At 35.9% G+C, this 20691-nt stretch overlaps 2 protein-coding genes across 3 annotated transcripts in view; one reads left to right on the forward strand and one right to left on the reverse strand.

The window, feature by feature from the left end:
• LOC107704066 (bifunctional lysine-specific demethylase and histidyl-hydroxylase NO66) overlaps positions 1–6225 on the reverse strand; it is a 14884-nt gene extending 8659 nt beyond the window's left edge. The window contains exons 1-11 of one of the 2 annotated variants that reach the window (XM_016506907.1): positions 6073–6225; positions 5199–5339; positions 4978–5132; positions 3766–3865; positions 3567–3680; positions 2991–3097; positions 2795–2902; positions 2030–2064; positions 1741–1919; positions 1274–1378; positions 1041–1182 (exon numbers count right to left, since the gene is read on the reverse strand). In XM_016506907.1, coding sequence (XP_016362393.1) covers positions 1041–1182; positions 1274–1378; positions 1741–1919; positions 2030–2064; positions 2795–2902; positions 2991–3097; positions 3567–3680; positions 3766–3865; positions 4978–5132; positions 5199–5339; positions 6073–6144 — 1258 coding nt within the window. In that variant the 5' untranslated portion in view covers positions 6145–6225. The remainder of the gene's footprint in view (positions 1–1040; positions 1183–1273; positions 1379–1740; positions 1920–2029; positions 2065–2794; positions 2903–2990; positions 3098–3566; positions 3681–3765; positions 3866–4977; positions 5133–5198; positions 5340–6072) is intronic. The other variant, XM_016506908.1, reaches the window with a different exon arrangement.
• A 290-nt stretch (positions 6226–6515) lies between these two features.
• The window catches only part of LOC107704067 (exostosin-like 3), a 32622-nt gene continuing 18446 nt past the window's right edge, over positions 6516–20691 (forward strand). Inside the window, exon 1 of the mRNA XM_016506909.1 lies at positions 6516–6668. The gene's annotated coding sequence lies outside the window, so the exon portion shown is untranslated. The remainder of the gene's footprint in view (positions 6669–20691) is intronic.

The following is a 20691-nucleotide window of genomic DNA, read 5'->3' on the forward strand; positions in this document are numbered from 1 at the left end:
CCGATGTCTGAATTATTTAATGTATGTTTAAATACATCTGTTATGAAACAAGTTTTGACAGCCACTGTGTAAATGAATATATTTCAACAACAAATAGAAATTTTATCATTTAGAAGTTAATTTAAAAACTGCATTATATGGAAGCCCGTTTCCACCACTTAATAAAACATAAAAAAGGTAATTGCGACTTTTTATCTCACAATTCTGAGTTCTGACTTTTTTTCTCATAATTGCGTTATACAAACTCGCAATTGCGATTTAAAAAGTCATAATTGTGAGATGTAAACTCAAAATTCAGAAAGTCAGAATTACGAGAAATAAACGAGAAAAAATTAAATTCGAAATAAAAAGTCATAATTGTGAGATGTAAACTCAAAATTCAGAAAGTCAGAATTACGAGAAATAAACGAGAAAAAATTAAATTCGAAATAAAAAGTCATAATTGTGAGATGTAAACTCAAAATTCAGAAAGTCAGAATTACGAGAAATAAACGAGAAAAAATTAAATTCGAAATAAAAAGTCATAATTGTGAGATGTAAACTCAAAATTCAGAAAGTCAGAATTAAGAGAAATAAACGAGAAACGAGAAAAAATAAACAAAATTCGAAATAAGTCGTAATTGTGAGATGTAAACTGAACATTCAGAAAGTCAGAATTACGAGAAATAAATGAAAAAAAATAAACAAAATTCAAAATAAAAAGTCATAATTGTGAGATGAAAACTCAATTTACAAAAAAGTCAGAATTGTGAGATATTGCAATTACCTTTTTTGTTTGCGGAAACAAGCTTCCATATTAATCAGTTTAACATACAGTAAAAAACATATTGTATTACTGCAATATCTGATACAACACAAATACTTGAACCATGTTATTTCTGTAAAACTGGAATATATTGAGACATTTACCAGACATATATTTTCTGAAACTCACAGAATTGGTTTCGACAGAAGTTATATTTCTGACCTTTCAAAGGCGATATTTTAACGCAAAAAACACCACCTGACCTTTAGTTGTGGCGTGTTATTGTGAGACTCACCAGCGCTCAGCACCGGTGGAAGGCAGTCGTGCAGGAAGTCTTTGGCTTTCTGATCCACAGCAGCATCGGCTGGCGCAAAACTGACCAGTTTCTTCATCAGGCCCTCGACGTGTGCAATGAATTTGTCTCTTCGTGGGTCTTCCTGTTCACACGCACAAGTGATTTCTGTGTCAATACGGGTCAGAGACAAACAGAACGGAGCCTGTATATTAATAGAGTAGAAACACGAGTACCTTCTCAGAGTTCTGAACTCCCATGAACTGAAGGTAATCAAGCGGCAGTCCCTTCCTGAACTCAACGTCTTCCTCCATCGCAGTCTCCAGAGCTGCTGGCATCAACTGCAAATCAAATACATTCACTGAAGTCACAAGATGTAATCTAGCTGAATCTTACATAGAAATATCTGGTTCACATTTTAATCAATAATCTGCGTTATTAATATCGGCATTATTACTGTAATGCAAATAAATAAATTCTGCATTATTAATATCTGCAATGCAAATGCATAAATGTAATACAGTAAGATATAATATATAATAGTAAGATTATATATAGTATATATATATATATATAATAGTAAGATATAATGATATAAACAAAGTTTCGCTTTGTGAGTTCTTGTGAGATTCACTTATTCAAAATTCCTCATGGATTCTTTTCGATTCATTCACAGCACAGACTCAGAAGTGAAGGGTCGTACTTTGAGGAGCAGATCTCCCCAGCTGTTCCTCTGGAAGGAGGAGACGGTGAGGTGCAGCGAGTGAGCGTCAGGCAGACAGTCGGCCTGATGAATAAACCCACGAGGAAAATACAGCAGATCACCAGCTTCCAGCACCACGTCCATGATGGGCTGCCCGATCTCGTCCTGACTGAAATTAGCTTCAGGAGAAACGCAACAGAGAGAGTGTTTACCCCCTTATAAAGATTGATTTAATTAATAATACCCTATAAATAATAAAACTTGCTTTGTGTGTAAAGTCTGTACTTACAACTAGACACTAGTGGCAACACTTCATCTTCAGATCTGAAGGACAACAGAGGTGCTACAAGTCAATACTGCATCTCTTCACTTGGTGCAAGTAAAGATTTTTTTATGTTTGTTTATGGACATGACAGCTGAAGTTTAAAGGAATAGTTCACTCAGAAATGAAAATTTGCTGGAAATGTCCCTCACCCTCAGGCCATCCAAGATGTAGATGAGTTTGTTTCTTCATCAGATTTGGAGAAATTATCCATTGCTCACCGATGGATGCTCTGCAGTGAATGGGTGCCGTCAGAATGAGAGTCCAAACAGCTGATAAAAACATCACAATAATCCACAAGTAATCCACACCACTCCAGTCCATCAGTTAATGTCTTGTGAATACAAAAGCTGCATGTCTATGAGAAACAAATCCATCATTATGTTGTTTTAACTTTAAACCATCTCTTCTGACCAAAATATGCTGTCTTCTCTCATCAAAATCCACCAACATATCTGTTTTGGCTTGTAAACGGTTGCATCTTTCTCTCCTGATGGACTGGAGTGGTGTGGATTACTTGTGGATTATTGTGATGTTTTTATCAGCTGTTTGGACTCTCATTCTGACGGCACCCATTCACCTGCAGAGCATCCATTGGTGAGCAATGGATCATTTCTCCAAATCTGATGAAGAACAAACTCATCTACATCTTGGATGGCCCGAGGGTGAGAAAATATAACAAATGTTCATTTTTGGGTGAACTACTCCTTTAAAGCGTAACTGATCGCTCACTGAGGGTTGTACACTCTCCAGTGCTTTTTGCCCTCCAACTGCAAAATGAACGCTTCTATATCGTCATAGTGAGGAGCAAAACCCTGTGTCCCCGCTGGTGTCAGATATCTGAAAAACATATTACAGTTAAACAATAACTGACAGATTTGATCAAATTAATGTAATAATATAGTGTTAATGAGTCATTGTCACATACACGTTTGCGCCCGCCATACTGCCAAACTTCTCCTGAAGAATAGAGAGCACTTGCCACACAGTGGAGGAAAATGCTTGAGGATTGAGCATTCGGAGAGAACAGCCGCTCTGATAACAGATGCCAAACAACATCTGTGAATAAACTTCACACTTTAACAGTAAATGAAACACTGAGGCTTCACAGATGGGTTATTTATATTGTAATGACAGTTCCTCCAACTTCACACAACAGCATATTATCACCTTTATTCTATTGTGCCGTATAGTTTGATGTTGGTAAGATTTTTAAATGCTTTTGAATGAAGTCTCTTCTGCTCACCAAGGCTGCATTTATTTAATCAAAAATACGGTAGAAACAGTAAAATTATGAAATATTATTATAATTTAAAATAGCCATTTTCTATTTGAATATATAGTAACATGTAGTTTATTCCTGTGATCAAAGCTGAATTTTCAGCATCATAACTCCAGTCTTCAGTGTCACACGATCCTTCAGAAATCATTCTAATATGCTGATTTGCTGCACAAGAAACATTTCTGATTATTATCAATGTTAAAAACAGTTGTGAAAATGTACCTCATAAAAATCCCACACAGTGTATGGTAACGCTCTTCCTGGAGGATTGTGTGTCTCTCTTTTTCCATTTGTGTAGCTCGTCACATCCAGATTCACTCCATACTGCACGTCATCCTGAACAAAACACTGAACATCATTACATCTGACTGCAACATTAGATACATTCATTCCTTCTAAATTGAAGAAAAATACTGCTCACATTTCTTAAGATGTGGTCAAACTCAGCCGTCGAAAAGAGTCCTTTGTAATAGTCTGGATTCTGTCGTTGGATCAGAATGGGTTTCTTCTCCCAATTATCTCTATAATGTGGAGAGAACAAGACCTGTCAATCATCTCTGATCCAAAGCGACTTCTAGTACACTTTGTGGTTGAAATATTATATAAATATATATGACCCTGGAGCACAAAAGCAGTCTTAAGTCGCTGGGGTATATTTGTAGCAATAGCCAACAATACATTGCATGTCTCAAAATTATACATTTTTCTTTTATGCCAAAAATCATTAGGATATTAAGTAAAGATCATGTTCCGTGAAGATATTTTGTAAATTTCCTACTGTAGATATATCAAAACTTAATTTTTGATTAGTAATATGCATTGCTAAGAACTTCATTTGGACAACTTTAAAGATGATTTTCTCAATATTTAGATTTTTTTTTGCACCCTCAGATTCCAGATTTTTAAATACTTGTACCTCAGCCAAATATTGTCCTATCCTTACAAATGGAAAGCTTATTTATTCAGCTTTCAGATGATGTATAAGTCTCAATTTCAAAAAACTGACCCTTATGACTGGTTTTGTGCTCCAGGGTCACATATTATATATATTCTGCGAATTATTCAACAGTTCAATGTTGATTCAATTCTATGGAAGCCCTTTTCCAGCACAGAAAAACAAAATTAAAAAAGGTAATTGAGACTTTTTTTTACTTTCTTTTTCCTCAGAATTGCGAGATATAAACGTGCACAATCAAGAGAAGGAAAGTCAAGAAGATGTGAACTCAGATTTCGGGACTTTTTTCTCAGAAATCTGAGTTTACGTCTCGCAATTCTGTTTTTATGTTTAACTCAAAATTCGTACTTGTTCTCACAATTGTGAGTTTTTATCTCACAGTTCAGTTCAGACATTTCTTCTCAGAATTCTCCGTTTATATCTGAGAAGAAAAGTCAGAAGTTAAGTCAGATATAAACTAGCAATTCTGACATTTTCCTCAGAACTGTGAGTTTGTATCCCGCAGTTCTGAATTTTTTTCTCAGAATTGTGAGATAGAGAGTTGCAACTACCTTTTAAATTGTTTACCCCACGGCAGAAACAAGCTTTCATACAATTCAGTTCAAAAACATTGATGTGTCGATGTTACAAAGCTCATCAATTAAGAAACTGTAAATGTGTGTGTTTGCGCTCTCACACCTGAAGAAGCTCTTGTCTTGGACTGGGTGAATAAGCCACTGGAACAGTCTGTTGGCTCTATCTCTGCTGTTGTTGACCTTCGCCAGATCCGTCAGGAGTGCATCAAGAGCTGGACTCTCAAATCCTTCACCATTATGTGTCTCACAGTCCTTCTCCTGGAAAAACAGAAGATCATGAGCTTCACATCTCCAGTATCTGGCATCATACGGTCAGACACTTACAGCCTTAGATTTCTCCTTTTCACTGCTGCTGAGCCTCATGCTGGACTTCAGAGCTCTCATTCTTTTCTTTTTATTGGGTTTCTTGTTTGGTTGGATGCCATTCTCCTTCCTTTTGATTTTCTTCGCTGGCGGAGACTTAGCCTGCAAGGCCAAAGTCATGCAATTACCTTTACAGCTCTTACAAAAAATGGTGGTAATTCCAGATGGTAATACCATGGTATTTTTAACACAGAGGTTTTCAATCCCAAATCCATCCTGGTGCGAGGGCCCACATGCTAAAAGGCAGCAATATATTTTCACGAATAAAGACCATTAGTATTTATAATATTAGTTTTTCACTGTACAAATGCGTAATAATATTTTACGTGTATTTATTAAAGACACGTAAAATATTATTCATAATATATTTATTTTTTAATACGTTAATTACTGTATTTTGTTTTACTCAACATAGTTTTAGATTTATTACAACCAATCTTTAAACCAGTTACTTGTTAAGTTTATTCAAAATCTGTATTTAGTTAGTTTAATCTTATTTTTTGTTAGTACATTTTTTTTTACACTGTTTGACTAACATTTTTCACACTTCCCGGTTTGAAAACCCCTGCTAATATTGAGTAACAATTGTTTAAGTGAAAGAGTGTTTTTAATGATTATTATATTTACATGCAATTTTATTGAAATAGTAGCTAAAGAATGCGGTTTTGTTAGCGAGAGAAGTTTAGTACACTGTGTATATAGTAAATCGTATTCATTATATTAGAAGCCAATACCGATGAGCTTGACTTAATTAACAACTTTGCACCGAAATGATGGTTATTTTCCTTCGTAAAAAGGTTGTTATCATGCAATCCCTCATATGCAACATCTTTACCTGAACGTGTGGTTTTGTCCCTCCTGATAATGACTGATAAATAGATAATGCGGACATGTGCTTTCTTTCCATGGCTCAGATGTGAAAATAGACACCACCAGACAGACACATGAGCGCTTTTCTTCTGCTGGAGTCAATACAGACAAACAGCGCTCACACTGTCACCTACAGGTCTGGAGCTGCAAATGCATGATTAAAAAAATTTCCTCTTACTATGATCCGCCCGTGTGTGATATTTCAAACACACAAATAGACAAGTATCAGTAAATTATTCATTATAAATTATTTTTATGCTGACATATTACCGAAAACCTGGCAGAAATATTTGTAAACGTACTCTCGCGCTCTCCGCTCTGAGCGCTAGATGGCAGCACGCGCACGCAACGCCGCGCGAGCTCTCAGGCTGCTATCGCGCGTGCGCAGAACGGCGCTGCTGTCTGCTTGGAGCGCTACGCGTTGTGCTGCACCTCAGAGACGGAGCGCTTTCAGTAGCCGTTTACCGGGCCATTTCTGTCCGTGATCGACACCATGGACACGCTGAAGAACTGAAGTTAACGAGCACCGACGCCTGTTCTGATTGATGGATTTATTCTGAGGTAACGTTACAGTAAAATAACGGTTGTGTCGTTCGTTAGCGGGTCGGTTAGCAGCGGCTAACATCAAACAGACAGATGCAGAAAAAACATGACTGATTTCAACATAAATAACACTCGTATTTGGTAGTATTTTAGTTATGATATTGCTCTAAGATTAATAATATCGGTCTTTAGCCGGAATATGTTTGATTTTTAGATCTCTATGTGTCTGAAGTACTGCAGGGAATCAGTGTAAGTTGGTCGTTTAAACGACGCGCTGAACAAATCAGACAGACTCACCTAAACAACTAATATCAGACACACATTGGTTATAAATATTAGTATTATTTAATCTGATCACCAGTATCAGACAGATTTTAATCTTGACATTACTTTATGGCATCTGCACTTATCGATAATATTCATCACCCTCTGGTTATTAACGTATTATATCTGATCAGTAATATAATAATCGCTCTGATCTTGATTTATGTTATCTGATTATCAATATCTGACACTCACAATATCAGACACTTGTCCTTTCTGCTAGTGCTGGGCGGTATGACCAAAAATTTATATCACGGTATTTTTCAAAATTATACCGGTTTCACGGTACAAGACGGTATTTTTTTTCATGCATGACCGGGTGTTAACCATATTTTCTACTGATTGAGAGAGGAAATACTGCAGTATATTGACTTAGAATGCCCTATTTTACTGTCATGATGAGTGAATATTGTCCAAAAATACCACACTAAATAGTGACTAAACACGACCCCTTTTAATACGAGTTCTTCTGTGTCATCACGTTCTATTAGTTCTACAGCTTCAGTTTCGGAACTTTCACGCTTAGTAGCACATACAGCTGTTCCCTCACCACAGTGCAACAGTGAAAAGAGACCCCTTTCAAACAATGTCGCGTTCTGAACGTTGTTTAAGTGACATATAGTGACGTATTGCGGTATTTTCAAAATTCATATCATAACAAAAATAAAAACCGGTATTCGGTATGAACCGGTATACCGCCCAGCACTACTTTCTGCTATCTGCTCTGATCAGTAATATTGGTCACTCTAATCTGGTCAGTAACGTCTGATGATCAGTACAAAAGTATCAGACAGACACTGATCTGATTTATTAATATGAAACATTTCATTTGATTAGCAGTATCAGACACTCTTTAATTTAGTAATTAATTTCTAACACTTAATCCAATCGGCGATCAGCAAAATTTATAACATCAAAACTGATATCAGATATATCAGACAGTGATGTGATCTATTACAATATATAATGTGAGATCAGATTTTTCTTATCATTTAGAATGTCTGACATTGATTGATTTTGTTGATATTGAATATCACATACACTCTGTTGTGATCTGATCTCACTTGACAGACTCAGAATATCAGAATTGTTCTTAATCAGAGCTTGACTCTGAGATCAGACCCTCACAATAAGCTTTGCATGTTATGAACATCAGATTCTGAATATCAACATAAGATGTTTTCAGTCTGACACATAAGATCAGATCAGTTCTGATATTGTTGATTAGAACATGTTGTGTGTGATAATAAGTGTCAGACTCTTATGTTCTATTTACATATTCTGAATATAAGACGTTATAAATATCCGTGAGTGATCATTTTATCAGATCACCATGGTAATATTGATTAGATCTGATCTGTAGATCTACATCTGGTATCCAGAGTCAGTCCAGCCGGTCATCCGTGTGATGAATTTGGAGGAGCAGATGTGTCAGTCGATGATGAGTTGTATTGAGGTGGTCAGTGATTATTTAGGGTGCTGACCAGTTCGGTGTTTGTGTAAATGAGTTGTTTTCCTTCTAACCCATCTGTGAAGGTTATAACTCATTGCCCGTTTTATTTGTGAAGGAAAATAAAGATATTTTGTCTCTCTGCCCTGATAATGGGTGACCATCTGTGCGATGCAGTGCCAGTTCAGGCGTGACTAAAACAAATACTAAATCACCAAACCATTTTTATAGTCTAACAGCTTTCATTATAGGCATCATCATGTGCTTAAGATATGTGGAGTCTTTAATTTTGCATTTATTTGTATACTAAAGAAGGGTTTCTGCTGATCTTAAAGTCTTAATCTGCCCCTCCAGAAATTAAGGCCTTAAAAAGGTTGGAGTAGAAAGTCTTACATTCATAAAGTCATGGCACTGTATGCAATATCTTTCTCAGTATTTTGATTTTTCTGAGCCCATTAGCAGATATTTGTCCTTGTTTTAAAAAACATAATTTTAATTAGGGCTTGGACAATAAATCGATGCATTGCGAATCGAGAAATGATTCTGCATCGATTCTGAGATTTTCCGAAGGCATCGCGATTCTCTCTTGAATCGATTCTGAGCTTGGTTTTTAACAGCAGATGGCACTGCGTTCTTTAGAAATAGCCGTATTCTGCTTGCTTCCAGTTCCTTACGCACGCACCATTTGAACCTAAAATAATCATTCATAAAGTTTGAAAAGGTTGAAGCGAATTACAAGGATGTTCACAGTGGGCTGTGTTTACATTAATCTCGCATCATAAAAGCATAAAAGCCGATGTGCAAGTACATTTAACCACTTACATTACTCAGCCGAACACACAAGCGCTCTTCTTCGTGAGCATTTGAGTGTGCGGTTAAAAACTAGCCTAGAGCGCCATCTGCTGTTAAAACTAAGCTCAGAATCGATTCCAGAGAGAATCACGATGCATTCCGAAAATCTCAGAATCGATCCACGAATCGCGATGCATCGATTTATTGTCCCAGCCCTAATTTTAATCAGTTTCTCAGAAAGATATCTTGTCTTAAGTAATTGTGTGTTTTTTTAAAGTAAAATCATCTTGACTTAAGAATCTTTAGACATTTGCACTGGAAAAAAACTATATCAAATTTAATTTTTTGCAGTGTTATCAGAAGGCACAGTAAAAGTTATTTCCATATTCTGGTGGTTGGGAGCAGTTTTTTTCGTTTTTTTGGAAAATGTATTAAAAAGTAATGGAGATCTGTTGTTCAAATTCTGAAGTGTTGCTAACACAACTTGTGTGCAAATTGTCTGCTCCTAGACATTTACATTTATGGCTCGTTTCCACTGAGCGGTACAGTACAGTACAGGTCAGTACAGTACGATTCGGTACGGGTAACCCTGATCAGGCTTGCGTTTCCAATGCCAATAGTAACCTTACTTGGTAGGCGTGGTGTATGCCGGAAAGTAGCGATCGACGATGAACTGCGACAATAAGCACAACTCTGCCTCTTTTTGTTAAATGTCAGTTTTAATGAACAATAATAGCCATTATAAAAGTACAAGTACAAAGTATAAGAGGCTTATATAAGAGGAAATAAAGACAAAAGCAAACAGTTCAGTAAAACGTATGTTAAAAAGTCAGCGCTGTACTAAATTAAATATATAAAGTTAAACATAACTTTGTACTCAGCCAAAACGATATGACCAGGAACAAATAATAGATTCATGAGACCACGAATGCCTGTTAAATATAGCCAACCCAAAACGAATTATATCTCATGTTTAATCACTACAGAGACATCAGAGCCAGCTGCAAATGTCGGAAGGACTAGCCGAGCTAAGGCTGCTCTATGTGGATACATGAGCACTGAGCGCCCGCTGATAGCCTGGAGCTCCGAAATCAGCATAGCAAATTTTCAAATAGGCGCTATCTTTATAAATAAACCGTAGATTTGAGTTTTAAACAATTACATTCTCGCCTGAAAAACTCTTAAAACTACATTTCATGACACAATAACAGTAATATTTAGAAAATTACGCGGTTCTTGGGCAATGATGTTTGACAAGTCCACAAGAACAGACAAGAGCGCATATTGAGAAACGGCTATTGTCTGTGTGAAAACATAAAATTATAAAATACACGGTTATATTTTTTTGTGTTTGCGCACTCTGATGTAAATAAGCCCAACACTCAAGGACGGCAGAGCGGAACAAGTGAAGGAGAAGCTTTATCCCCTTGTATCACGCAAAAGTGACGATTCTAGTCAACCAATCATCGTTCTGCGGTGAGTTTAGCTCCACCCTTTTGGTACCCTTTGCTGTGCTAGGTACCCCAACGGAAGGGTACAAAAAAAGAGGTACGGTACGGTTCGCTATTTTGGCACCATTCACAACTTCTGACAGTGGAAACGGAAATAATTGCGTACCGTACTGTACTGTACCGAACCGTACCGCTCAATGGAAACGAGCCATTAGAGAACATAGAAGTATTGTGTTCCCTTCATTTTTTTCCTTAAATCTTTTTACTTGGTCTTAAAATAGTCTTAAAGGAATAGTTCACCCAAAAATGAACATTTACAGAAAATTTCTTCACCTTCAGGCCATCCAAGATGTAAATGAGTTTGTTTCTTCATCTGGACAGATTTGAAGAAATGTAGCATTCCATCACTTGCTCACCAATGGATCCTCTGCAGTGAATGGGTGCCGTCAGAATGAGAGTCCATCACTTGCTCACCAATGGATCCTCTGCAGTGAATGGGTGCCGTCTAGGGATGTTCATTTCGGTTAATTTTCCCAACAGACAACCGTTAATTGTTATCCGAACATTAACCATTAACTGATAAGATTAGAATAATAAATTGTGCAAACGTGCAAACAGCAGCATACAGAACAACAGAGCAACAACAGAACCTGGATTCACACATCGTCAAATAATCGCCTGCAGCGCTTCTGAGAACAGAGAAAAACTGAATAATATAACAAATAAAAAGAATAAAATAAATAGGCCTACTCTAGATATTTTTCAATTAAATAATTAACATTAAGATGACAAAACAAAAACAGACTGAATCCTTCAATGCACCTTAAAGAACCGGCAGAGTCTTTTTTTCGTCAGACATAAATATAAATAGCAGGCCTACCTCAGTGCACGTGTCTTGTTTTTATTAAAAAATAAAATGTGCGGATAGTCTGGAGTAGAGCTCTGTGCGGAACTGTTTGTAATGCCGCTCGCGCTGAATTTCTGACCATTACCGCCCGCTCCCGCAAACATTCTTATATTGTTTATAATTTTTCGCGCTATCAATATGCGGGTATTGAAATCGCTTTTGAATGCACGCTCTCTGTTCACTTTCGATTTCGCATTCACACGCACTCTGTCTAAAGAAGCACATCTCATCTTACAAGATCAGATATTTGTCAGTGAGTTCAGGATCTGCTGAGCAGCAAATACTCCAGCATGGTCTGTCAGTCATCTATATCCTACTCTCGACCCGTGATCAGTAGTGCTGTGTTCAAAATATCGATACGACGATGTATCGTCACAGAGATTTGACGATACGAGTATCGATACAGCTGGCCCTGTATCGATATTGTGGCACGTGTGCAGCAGTGGACCACGCTTAATTTGTTTAAAATTTTACAACGTTTAAAATTGAGTAGAAAAGTGCAAGGTTTCTAAAAAAGAATGAATAGAGCATATATAGGCTACAACAAGGTTTAATCTGGCCGCAGAGGAACACAACTGGGTTGCCTGATATAAAGAGACGTAATCCCCAAAACAGAGCTTCACACTTGCGCAATACGGAAATATCTGCTAAGTGTACTACTTATCTTTGTCAACCTGGCAACTCTGTGCACACGCTCTCTCCACTGTGGATAAACATGCTTGCTTTCTGAAAACAGCAGTTAGCTTGCAGTTTAGCGATCTCCACTTCAAGTCTATTCTCAGAAAAGTGTGATTTTCATCAACTGTTTTCAGTGCAGTCATGTATCGTGATACGTATCGTGGCCCATGTATCGTGATACGTATCGTATCGTGACTTTGCTGGTGATATACAGCCCTAGTGATCAGTCAAGCTTGTGTTGGTGCAGGGTTGCAAAGTGTGCGTTTTTTCCCACGGAATCGGGCTACTTTTATTAAACTGATGCCCTGGGTTGATTTTTCCCTGTGGGTAAACAAATATGCATGCTTTTCTTTCACCATGCAAATACTTTAAAAATACCTTTTTAAACTGTTTATACTGATTGTATTAATCAGTACATTTTTTAACGGTTAACGGTTAAACGGTTAATATGAACATCCCTGGTGCCGTCAGAATGAGAGTTCAAACAGCTGATTAAAAACATCACAGTAATCCACAAATATTATTATTATAACAGCTCAGGGATGTTCAAGGAGCAACATGTTTGTGCACTTTCTAAAGGTTTTAGTTCTGTTTTTGAATAAAGGGTTGGAAATGAATGTTTTTCTTGCTTTTTTGTTTTTTATCCGATTCATCGATTAATCGAGAAAAAAAAATAATAATAGACAGATTAATCGATTATTAAAATAATCGTTAGTTGCAGCCCTACTTATTTTTAATAAATCCATCAAGATGTTTTTAAACGTAAAACTGTTGCGTTTGGCTAAAATACAAGCCCTCTATCCATAGTTTTGCTTCCTCCAGTGAAAAAGTCGTCTCGTCTGAATCAGGAGCAATATATGTCCAAATCAAGAACCGTTTACAAGCCAAAACAGATCTAAACATGTTGGTGGATTTTGATGTGAGAGGACAACAGGGGATGAACTTTTTCACTGGAGGAAGCAGTATTATGGATTATTTATATTTTTGGTGAACTATTCCTTTAAAAAGTCTTAATTTTACCTTTATAAAACCAGCAGAACCCCTTTCTAGTCTAAACTTCATGGAAATAGACATGGCTTAGTTCAAACAGCTGATTAAAAACATCACAGTAATCCACAAATAATCCACACCACTCCGGTCCATCAATTATCATTTTGCTTATTTTTAGGGCTGCAACAACTAATCGATTAAATCGATAAAAATCGATTACTAAAAGAGTTGGCAACGAATTTCATAATCGATTCGTTGTGTCGCGCGACGCGGAGACGTTTGATTATTAAAAAAAAAAAAAAAAAACTTTATTTGAATCAGGAGCAATATATGTCCAAATCAAGAACCGTTTACAAGCCAAAACAGATCTAAACATGTTGGTGGATTTTGATGTGAGAGGACAACAGGGGATGAACTTTTTCACTGGAGGAAGCAGTATTATGGATTATTTATATTTTTGGTGAACTATTCCTTTAAAAAGTCTTAATTTTACCTTTATAAAACCAGCAGAACCCCTTTCTAGTCTAAACTTCATGGAAATAGACATGGCTTTTCTGTTGTCCCGGGTCATTGTTGGTACTGTAGTCGGCTTTGTGATTTTGAGCATAATGCAGTAATTCCCGACAGGCGAAGGAACATTCACGCTGGCTCTTCTCCCGTTATCCGTCATTGTCCAGCGGTGTGGATATGCTGAGGTCTGGCAGCTGTTACTAGGGTCTTAAGATTTTACTGGTGTTACATCTGTGATCTGGCATAAGGCTGGGAAAGGGCCTGCTGCTCTGGATGGATAACGCTGCTGGGATTTGACTTATTTGGATCAGGTGCTGAATATGGCAAATGCCATGTAGGAATTTTTGGTTTGTTTTATTGCAGGGCTCTACAGTGCGACCATTTCAGTCGCATTTGCGACTGAAAACTACTGCGTGCGACTATAACAGTGATAAAAAGGTGACTTACCGCCTGCTGGCAGTTTGTTTCATTTTAAAAGTATCTCTTCAGTTATTTAAATCATTTAATATTTCTATATTCAAAATTTTATATTTAAAACATTAATATCATCATGAATTTATGGATTTAATTGCACTCATTCCACTTCTGAGCCTCATTAAATGTCTGAAAGTACACCAAGCCACTTTTGTGTTCTTCTGTGCCACCTCTACAAATTAATTTTGTTAATACTGATTTAATTTGATTGGTAACTTATATTTCTTATTCTACTTGTTCTTATTCTGTCGTTTTAATTAATAGCTTATAAAATATATTTTTTTTAAGAATTTGACAAAAGATGACATACTTTTAATAAAGTTAGAGGAGTCAAATATCACCTCGTAATGGGAAGGCTACTTTTTGATAACATTTTGGATTATTGTTTAGAAGGTGCTCCTAAAATTTTGAACGTGCTCCTAAATTTTTTAAGTTAGGAGCACAAGTGCTCCTAAAAAGAAAAGTAAGCGTAGAGCCCTGTATTGCAGTAAATTCGGATCGTTAACTGAATAGAGCCACGTTTCCCTCATCATAAACACCCTGATGTTGGGAAATATCGCTAATAAATGGAGTCTCATGACTAATTTCACAGATCTATTTTGAGTTCTGCTTGACAGAGCTGTTTCTGTGTTGAAAAACTGCATCTGAGAAACTTGCTCTAATTGTGAACAAAGCAGCCACTTTCTTCCTCCTGTTTCATTCGAATTAGTTAAGTCTGATGTAGTTTACTTCAGTCTGATGATCGATCTGAATTAATTTATTCTGGCTTGATCTGTTCAGTGTTTGCTTGAGTCTGATGTTCTCTGTTTGAACCTGATGTGCCCTACTTCTTCACTGTAGTGTGAGTCTGATTTGCTCTGTTTTGGTACTTGGAAGAAGCTAATATATCATGCCATATTTCCTGGGCACAGACTTCTGGGTTAGATGTTCCCACAGAGTGAAGCTGACAGTTTGTTAGCCATATTCTTTCTGACAAAGTACATCAGCTCCAGGACGTTTGAAATGTTTTCATTAATAGTTATTTTTTGCCATATGCCAGGAAGGTAGAGTAGAATTTTCCATCTGTTTCTCTTGCTCTCTTATTTAGCCGTGTCATTGTTGTGAACTATCGATTGCAGGTTCGGCCTAATTAAGATGACTGTACACCTTACACTGCTCAGAAAGTAGACCGGATGCATTATGCAGATGATTAAATAACTTCTTAAGGTTTCAGAATGGTTTTGTCCTGGAGGCACGTCAGTCTTCATTTATGTAATATAAAGCACTTATACTTGTGGGTCGGTTGCCTTAGTGGTGTTCTGAGCGTTTTTTTTAGCACTCTGATATTTTCTTATTGGCCCAATAAGTCTAAAAAGCCGACCCAGTCTCTATGATATTCTGGCTTTGGTTATTTGTTGTAACTCTATAGTGTTTTTTCACCCATTTTATTGGCAAAAAAGGTGATTGTCTGTTTCCTTAATGCGTTTTTGTGATTGTCTGTTTCCTCAATGCGTTTTGTAAAAAAAATATCAATTTTTTAAACGTTATAAACTCTTTTTTCTCATTTCTGCTGCACTGAAAAAAATGATACTCAATTTTTTTTAAGGTAAGTGGTTGCAATCAATTTATTTGAGCTACATTTAAATAAACAATTTAGTTGACTAACTTTCAGCAAAATTTATTTAAATGTAGCTAATATGGCTGCACGATATTGGAAAAAAACTCATATTGCGATATTTTGTTTTTCTGCGATATATATGAAAAAAAAATCACCAGATGACTTGAATAGCTCTGTTTGAAAAAAAAAACAAAAAAAAAACAATGTTTGGGGTGATTTTGTAGGTGAGTAAATCAGCATAGGAAATAAACTAATTACAAGCATAGATGAATATAATAGAACAAAGATACAAATGAAATAAACAGTGCTTTGTATTTTTAAGGCAAGTCTAACAGTATTCAGGTACAGAAATTGAATAATCAAAGACATTATGTGACTATCGTGGGTGCACACATCGCAATATCGATGCTGAAACGATATATCGTGCAGCCCTAGTAGCTAAAATAAATTGATTGCAACCACTTACCTTAAAAAAATTTAGTCAATTCAATGAATAATTTTTTTCAGTGTGACTGTCATACGTGCAGGCCGTTCCGGCGGATGACGTAGGATGCATGCGTCGCACATGCGCCGGTGATTAGTGACGAACGCAGAAGCGCAGAAGAGAGACAGCAAAAAAAAGGCTGGCCTAAAAAAAGTCAAATTTTCTCTGTATAATTGTATAGATTCATGTCTATTTGCTGAATTTAGAAGCCTCCCAGGTTGCCCACACAGACAGCAATAAGCAGAGAAACACTACAGTATGGTCACCACGTGTCTGATTCCAGTGGCAGGTCTTCATGAATTTTGGTATTAAAGGTGTCAGATGGTGCTGAATCATGTAGCTTCTGGTTTTTTTCTTTCTTTCACTTTTTCCTTCATATCAACTCTCTTGGAAATGGAAAAGAGAAAAACCACAGAGCGTGCAGTCCCGTTGAATTAAAGTGCTAATTATAGAACGTGGAGCTCTGCATCTGCGGCTGCAGTCCGGCTCCAGGCTAATGGATGTGTAAATGAAAAGCGTAACATCTCACTAGCAGTCCAGCTCGGCTATAATGGAATCATTCAGGGTGTGTATCTGTACCACAACATCAGGTGATCCCTGTTTTCTACCTCATAAATGTCAGAGGGATACAGGCAGAAAAAGGTTGTGCTTTTCCTGTCCAGCCACACACACATTGCTTTCACCCCTGGGTGATATCAAACTTCCCTTCCTTCTCTCTAAAAGTGTGTCAGAAGAAATAAAATACATTGAATTTTCACAGCTTGGAGTAGGCTTAATTAGGGCCCGAGCACCGATGGTGTGTGGACCCTATTGGAATTGCTCCGTTTCTTATTATTCTTCTTCTTCTCCAAAGTGAATCGCATTTTTGAGGGCCTAAACATTCTCTAAAACTCATGAAACTTTGCACACACGTCAGAACTGGCGAAAATTTACATCTGATATGGGTTTCAGAAGTGGGTGTGGCAAAACAGCTCGATGGCGCCACCTGTAAAATTTAAACGGAGTGCGCCTCGAGCTACGTTTTACGTACATGTACGAAAATCGGGGGTGCGAGGGCCCGTTCATTGCTGCTTGCAGCTTTAATTGTGTCTGTTTTTTTTAGATGAATTTATTAGTGATGTTTGCCAGGTCAGTCATTAATATTTTTAGGGATGCACGATATCGGAATCGGCTGATATGGCTTAAAATGCAAATATCGGCATCGGCCCGATATGAAAAAATATGCCGATATGTCTTGCCGATAAGAGGATTAACTCACACGCGATCAGGGTGTGCTAGTGATTAGATCACATCAGCAGTGTGGTCATTCTTGAAGCAAACTTGCCGGAATGGTGATTAGATTCACTGTTTTGGATCCCTGCATTTAATTTGAGAATGCACATACAAGATGATGCGTTCAGTGTGTGATAGACTCAACAGTCACTAGCGTGTGCAGTACCTGTGGTGCAGTAGCAGCAGCGACAGCCTCCCCCGGGTCCTAATGCCCGTCTGGTAAGGCGTTTTATTTACATAGGGGGGCACTGTTGGCCTACTTGTAACATAATGAAAGTAAAATACACATCACGAAGAAACTTGTGTTTCTGAATAAATAAAACAATATCAATCTCATAAAATCATGAGTGTGTTTTGATTTAAAAGTCAGAAGCTATAGCTTAGACATGAATAAAAAACATCACAAACATGACGCTTGTAAATTAAATAATTTTACATATGCAGATTTATTCATTAATGTGTAATATGTTTTTTTAACGAATTATGAGCTCTAAAAGTTTTTCAGAATTTTTACAACTCTTTTGCCTTAGACCATCTACAAATGTTAAATCTTAAAATTAGGGCTGGGCGATTTTTCAAATTTTATCGATTAATTGGAATTTAATGTTTTGCCACGATTTTATATTTTTATAAGTCGAGGTATCGCAATTTTGAATACAAATATTATCAAACGTTAGAATTAGACACTTTGACAATAACAGTAAAGAGAAAAGAACGATCCAACCGCATGTCAATCTTTAGTAAGAGTAGAGCAGCAGGAGACCACTGCTTCATGCAAGGTTTGATTTCAGTTTGCATGTAAAATAGCAATCATTGACCTTCAAATAGCGGCCAACACATTTGTGAAACTATGGCATCCTTCGAGCATAACCTTAAATATTTAATAATGTTTCATGAATGCTTTAATAACAAATTGCAAGTGCTAGGCTTCTGCATCAGTTTGAGCGAACGCACACAACCTGATTAATATTCATGAATTAATCCTTAGTTCTTTTTTGTATTGTTCTTATTAGTAGAATTCGTATCATTATTATCTTATCAGTATTTTTGTTTGTTTTCCCAGTTTTTTTTTACAGAAACACTGACTGACCAAAAAAGCGCCACCACCAGTCCTAAGTTCAGTTAAAATGACTAATATGCATTCATACATGGTTATAAAGTTTTAATTCTAATTACTAAAGTTCTATCATTAAATAATACTTGATTATCATATTATAATGCTTGACTGACTGATGTTAAGAGTGTACTTTCAGATATTTAAAAAACTGTGCCATTTAACAAACATTTTATATATATATATATATATATATATAGCAGTCTGGCGAGTTAACTAAAAAATTTACTAGCCAATGGCGATTCAATTGCCAAGGTGTCCGTAGAGGGTTGATTTATAGTTAATAATAGTCTACTGGTGTTATACCATCAGTCATTATGAAATTTGAATTACGTTGAATTTTAAAGCATTTTTCTCGTATTATTTCTGAACATATAATATGTAGCCTATAAGACAAGTTTGTACAAGATGTAGCTGTAGTTCATGCATCTTTTCTGCAAAGATATTTAACAAGTGATTTGTTTAACATTTACATCATGATTACAACTTAATGTGTGGTGCACGTAGAATAGAATTTTCTTTAACTAGAGGGTTAATAAAGAAAAAGTTACTTGAATCATGTTGTAGTTACATTTTTAAGTTGACTAGTTAAAAATCATACAAAATCGAGAATCGGTCAAATGTTCTGAGAAAATCGAGATTAAATTTTTTTGCCATATCGCCCAGCCCTACTTAAAATAATACGTTAAGGCTAACACTGCATCTTTCTGGAAAAAAAATGTATATATCGTGCATCGCTAAATATTATAGAGCACTATGAAATCTATTTTATTTTTGACCAAATTCAGTATTTTTCGGCTTTAATTTTTCTGGATTCCATTTTTATGGTCAAAGGGGTCATATGACGTTGCTAAAAAGAACATTGTTATGTATTTGGTGTAATGCAATGTGTTTATGTAGTTTAAGGTTAAAAAAACACATTATTTTCCACATAATGTACATTATTGTTGCTCCTCTATGCCCCGCCTTTCTGAAACGCGTCGATTTTTACAAAGCTCATATGACCCCTTTAAATAAAGCTTTAATAATCAAAAAGCATGTCTAATTAAATAAAACCATGAAGCTTATACCATTTAACAACAATTTATTAAAAGTTTAACAAAAAAAATACATTTTTAGGGTTCATGAAATCAGTTTAATTTTTTCCCCAAATTCTATTTTAATTGTATCATATTTTTAATTTTTCTGAATTCCATGATTTAGTTTAAATTTTAATAATTGAAAACCATGTGGAATTCATTTAATTCATAAAGCTTTTGTTTGTATGTTTGTTTGTTTTACAATTATAGGACCAGTTAAATGTTTTATTATTTTTATTCATTTATTTATTTATTCCAAAATACTGTGTTGTCTGTTTTATGTAAATTTGTGATTTAATACAAATATTATATCAAAAATGGTGTTAATCATATGAAGGCATAAAACATTAACAGTTTAAAATATAATCAATCTTTTAAAATATAATCAAATGAAAATTAACAAGTCTTTTTCATTTTAATTTTTACTTATTTACTTTTTATTAATTTATTTATGTAAACAGTTCTGCACAACAGAGGTTTACTGTTAAAATGTAAAAAAAATAAAGGATTCAAATTATTATTATCATCATCATCATAACTTTAAGTACCTTTTTCTGTACAATAGTAATATATTTCTGTCACAGTTTCTTCAAGTTAAACCAAACTTTTATTTTGTCATGAAGATCTTTGAGATTCTTTGTATATGACATGATGACAACATGATTGAACCTGAACATGACTGATACCTCAAATTGTGTGAACTGTTGAGAAGTGTGCTTTTACTTTTATAATAGATCAAACTTATGATTTTGACCAGGTATTTGCTGAAATGAGCAAAAATCAATATCTGTCTAACAGAATGTTGTAGAGACTAACTATAGCAACTAGTGTTGTCAAAACACCCGGTATTTCGGTACCAAGTCGGTACTAAAAAAATGAAAATGTTACGGTACCAGGTTTTCTTAAGTACCGGTGGTAC

Source organism: Sinocyclocheilus anshuiensis, unplaced genomic scaffold, assembly GCF_001515605.1.
Source record: "Sinocyclocheilus anshuiensis isolate Anshui unplaced genomic scaffold, SAMN03320099.WGS_v1.1 scaffold534, whole genome shotgun sequence".
Classification (NCBI taxonomy): domain Eukaryota; kingdom Metazoa; phylum Chordata; class Actinopteri; order Cypriniformes; family Cyprinidae; genus Sinocyclocheilus; species Sinocyclocheilus anshuiensis.